This window comes from Phaseolus vulgaris, chromosome 8 (assembly GCF_000499845.2).
Source record: "Phaseolus vulgaris cultivar G19833 chromosome 8, P. vulgaris v2.0, whole genome shotgun sequence".
In the NCBI taxonomy this organism is placed as follows: domain Eukaryota; kingdom Viridiplantae; phylum Streptophyta; class Magnoliopsida; order Fabales; family Fabaceae; genus Phaseolus; species Phaseolus vulgaris.
In genome coordinates this window covers 59,503,487-59,507,349 of record NC_023752.2, presented here as the reverse complement: position 1 = coordinate 59,507,349, position 3,863 = coordinate 59,503,487, and the positions used below count along the sequence as shown (strand labels likewise).

At 41.8% G+C, this 3,863-nt stretch overlaps 1 protein-coding gene across 1 annotated transcript; it reads right to left on the bottom strand.

The window, feature by feature from the left end:
- Positions 1 to 796: 796 nt before the first annotated feature.
- LOC137827235 (pathogenesis-related genes transcriptional activator PTI6-like) lies at positions 797 to 2,815 on the bottom strand. The gene has a single exon (XM_068633497.1). It carries the CDS (start codon positions 1,961 to 1,963, stop codon positions 1,121 to 1,123), a length of 843 nt encoding a protein of 280 aa, XP_068489598.1. The 5' UTR covers positions 1,964 to 2,815; the 3' UTR covers positions 797 to 1,120.
- Between the last annotated feature and the right edge of the window lie 1,048 nt (positions 2,816 to 3,863).

Genomic DNA, 3,863 nt, shown 5'->3' with positions numbered 1-3,863 from the left:
TAAATTTTGAAAAATACGTGTTATTCAAAATTTTGGTCGATACTGAAGCCTATTTCGTAGCTTAACTTTAACAAAATCATTCCTATTTCAGAAATGCAAATACTAGTTATAGAAAAGGCTCTTGGAACAACATAACAACCATACAAATTGGAGAATTTTAAGGATTAAAAAACATGTAATTCATAAGAGACTGGTCATATAAAAATATTCCTACAATTATATAGATTATCTTATGTTACTGACTGGTTTTGTAATATTCAACAAACAGACATTGTTATGTTTTATGGTATGGTGAATGATTCATGTTTTCGAATTCACGATTAGATAACTTTTTAAAAACATGTAGCAGACACTAAGTTCGAATAGTTGTTCAGGACTTTTCTTTTCTCTTTTGAAGTCAATTATTTTTAGAATATGCATTTTAATATTTATTCTTTAGCTAGGTAAATCAACATCGTATAGTTCAAAAATCAGTAGAGTCCCACTTGCAAGAATCTTATTATAAAGCATTTTCTTTAAACAACACTAATAAGAGAGTGGTATGATTTTTGTGCTGTCCCAAAGATCCATCAGCTAGTAATTTCGTCAAAGCATGCAAATAAATAACTCATAAAGCACGATATCAATTAAACCAAACCAAGAAATAATAAATAAATTTAAAATATCTTATAATGAAAATAGAATGATTCCAAACAAATATGAACATTGATGGCAGGGATTGAGCAGCCAAATTTTATGAATGTGTGTGTCCCTTCTTTGCACTAACCCATCATTGTATATAGATAACATCAAAATCTCTTTAAATAATAATTATCAAAATTTATATACCAAATTACAATATAATCCTTGCTTAAAAGATCTCCTTCTCATTCACTAGTTTTGACACTCAACTTTTTTATACTCTTCGTGATAATTACAAATTAAATTCTGCCAAATACGACACAAAGAATCGCCGTTTCAGGTGGTAGTAGAAATGGGACTAGAAACTCTACACTCTTCCAAAGATCCAACGAGTACGACAAAATTTCAAACTAATGACAGGGGCACATTCGGAATTTCAACTTTCACACTGCACCAAGGGCCAAAACGCGACACAATTACCAAACTGTCCCTCAGACTTTTAGTAAGGCCACTTCATGAACTCGTCGAGATCGAATTCATCGAACGCCTCCTCCTCCTTCCCGTGATGACACGTCAGCGCGACGTCAACGTCCGCTAGACTTAACGGCGCGTCGATGTGGAACCCGAGCGCGTCCACGTTGCCGTAAGGGAAACTGTCGAACGGCGTCGAGTCGCAGTCGTAGGTTAGAACGGACGTGGGCGAGGCCACCAAGTCGGAATACGACGCGCCACCGTCGGTGCTGAAGCTGTCGATTGCGGCGAAGGGAGACGCCGCCGCCGGAGGCGGCGTTGTGAGGGGGAAGTTGGTGACGGCGTTGGGCCCCTTGAGTTTGACGGCGGCTTTGTCGTACTCGGTGGCGGCTTCCTCCGCCGTGTCGAAGGTTCCGAGCCAGAGGCGTTTCCGGCGGTTGGGGTCGCGGATCTCGGCGGCCCACCGCCCCCACGGCCGCTGGCGGACGCCGCGGAACTTACTACGGCCGTTGGCCGCCTCGGAGGATGGTGGAGGTTTTTTGGGTTTTCTGCACTTTGAGGCTTGTTCGGAGGAACAAGTGGAAACAGAAGCTGAAGCAGAAGAATAGGAACAAGAAGAAAAGGAGTTGTCAGGGAGAGGAAGGTGCATACTGATTTGGGTAATTTCCCTCTTGACTTTTCTTGCTTTTGGGTTGTTTTGTTGCTGTTCGTCGTCGGAGTCAGAATCAGTGGCATCGTGGTCGGTGATTATGATCCGAAGGAGCCTCTTTTGGGTTTTGGTCTTGGTTTTGCATGGTGGGTTATCATCAAAATGAGAATTTGGGGTGGCGAGGTTCATGGGGTGGAGGTTCACTGTGGAGTGTACGGACATGTCTAAAGGGTTGACAGAGAGATATGGAAGAAAACTGAAGAATTGAAAGTTTTGTGAAGGCTGTTTATGTTTGAGTGAGTGTGAGAGTAAGAGGGGGAAGAGGGAAAGTGGTGGTGGTGTTGGAGTGCATGAAGGGTGGGTTTAAAGAGCTAGAGAATTTAGAGGGTATGGGGGAAAAGTGAACAAGTAGATGTATATGCTGGGGGAATTGAGACGTTTGAGAACTTTTGGTGCTGGTGATGCAGAAAGAAACCGAGATGTTTATGGGTAACAACTAACAACTTTTGCTTTTCTTCCGGAGATATATTCCAAGAGAGAGAGAGAGAGAAGAGAATATGGCCAACCTTGGATACGCTTCTAATGAAATCTCACTCCACTTTTGGTGGAAGGATCTAACACACACGGGGTAAGCGTGAGTGAGTGAAGAGACAGTGAAGAAGAAGGTTCAAGAATTCAAGGCCGAACCTTGAATCCTTGGTGATGACAGGGGACGTTTTGGCGGGAAGGCAGAGCAAAGATGTGTTTACGGCAACCGGGGCTGAAGAGAGAGCGAGAGGTTGGAGAGAAACGGAGAAGAAAACGAGATGAAGGGGTACAGGGTAAGGGGTATTTATAGTGCACGGGGTGGTGTTTCTCCATTGGTTAGATTGTGAAAAACATTTTTCTCGTGAGAGTGGGGTTTTGGATTGAAGAGGGAATTGAGTTGGAGTGATTGGAGTGAGGTAAGGGGTGTGAGTGTGAGTGTGTGAGTGGAGGGTGGTAACCTGCGAGAGTGCGTGTGAGTGTGAATGTGTCCTTGTCGGGAGTAGAAAAAATCAGAGGTTCCAGCTGGCAGGCAGTGGTGACGTGTCCCAACCCAAGTTTCCCTCAACTAAAAAATCCCACTCACTTACATATATATATATATTCCTACTCCCACTCCCCCCAATTAACTCTCATACCTTTTACTCTTCAAAATTCATAATCATCATCTCCTTTTAAGCCCTACCTATTTTCATTTTGTTCTTTTACTTCCAGCGGGCCTTATATGCACAAGGGCGTGCTTCCTAATGGGGGCATGGCTGACAATACCTCATGTGAACTTTCTTTATGACTTTTCAACCTATTTTATTACTCCCAATGTATGCTTTCACAGTGAAGAAGGGTTTAGAGAAAGAGGGTCCAACCAAAACTCTCCCTGCTTTACACGTTCTTCAACCTTAGCTCCCTCGCACCACGCAATTCACCAGCCCTGACTTTCGAAACTTTTTCTCTACCGTTGAAATTGGTGTCAATGTGTCTTGCTTTCTAGTTTTTGCCAACGCGGTCCAATGACCTAAGACCCTCATGCAACAAAAACACCAAATTATGAAAGGGTCATCACTAACATAAACTAACATATAATTTCACATCAACAAATTCTAACTCAGATAATTGTGTTCCTTAAATACCTCCACAACAGTTTAATTATGTTAGTGTGAAAAATATTTTGTTAAGACATCTATGTGTTGTTTTTTTCTTCATTCTTCTACTCCATTTCACTGTCTTGCTTCCCTTCTACCTATCTACAGAAGGTTTTGATGAAAAGTTATGTATAATTTAGGAAGGACACTATTGGGCTGGGTTAGTCCAACTCATGATGAGGCTGTAAGAGAGTCTTTTCAGTACAAACTTGTGCAGCATTTGTCTACCCAGAGTTTTCAGGACACTGCTCCGCTGTAAGCATTAGTTATCTGCAGCAAAAAAGGTCCAAAAATCATCATGCACGGATTGTATTTCACCAACCAAACCAAATTTGTGTGGTGGCCGAGAAACTTGTTTTTTCCTATTCTTTTTTATCTCAAACCACAATACACTTACCGCAATTGTATTTCAAACTAGGATTCTACAAATGGACAACCTCTTACTATTTAAATCATTT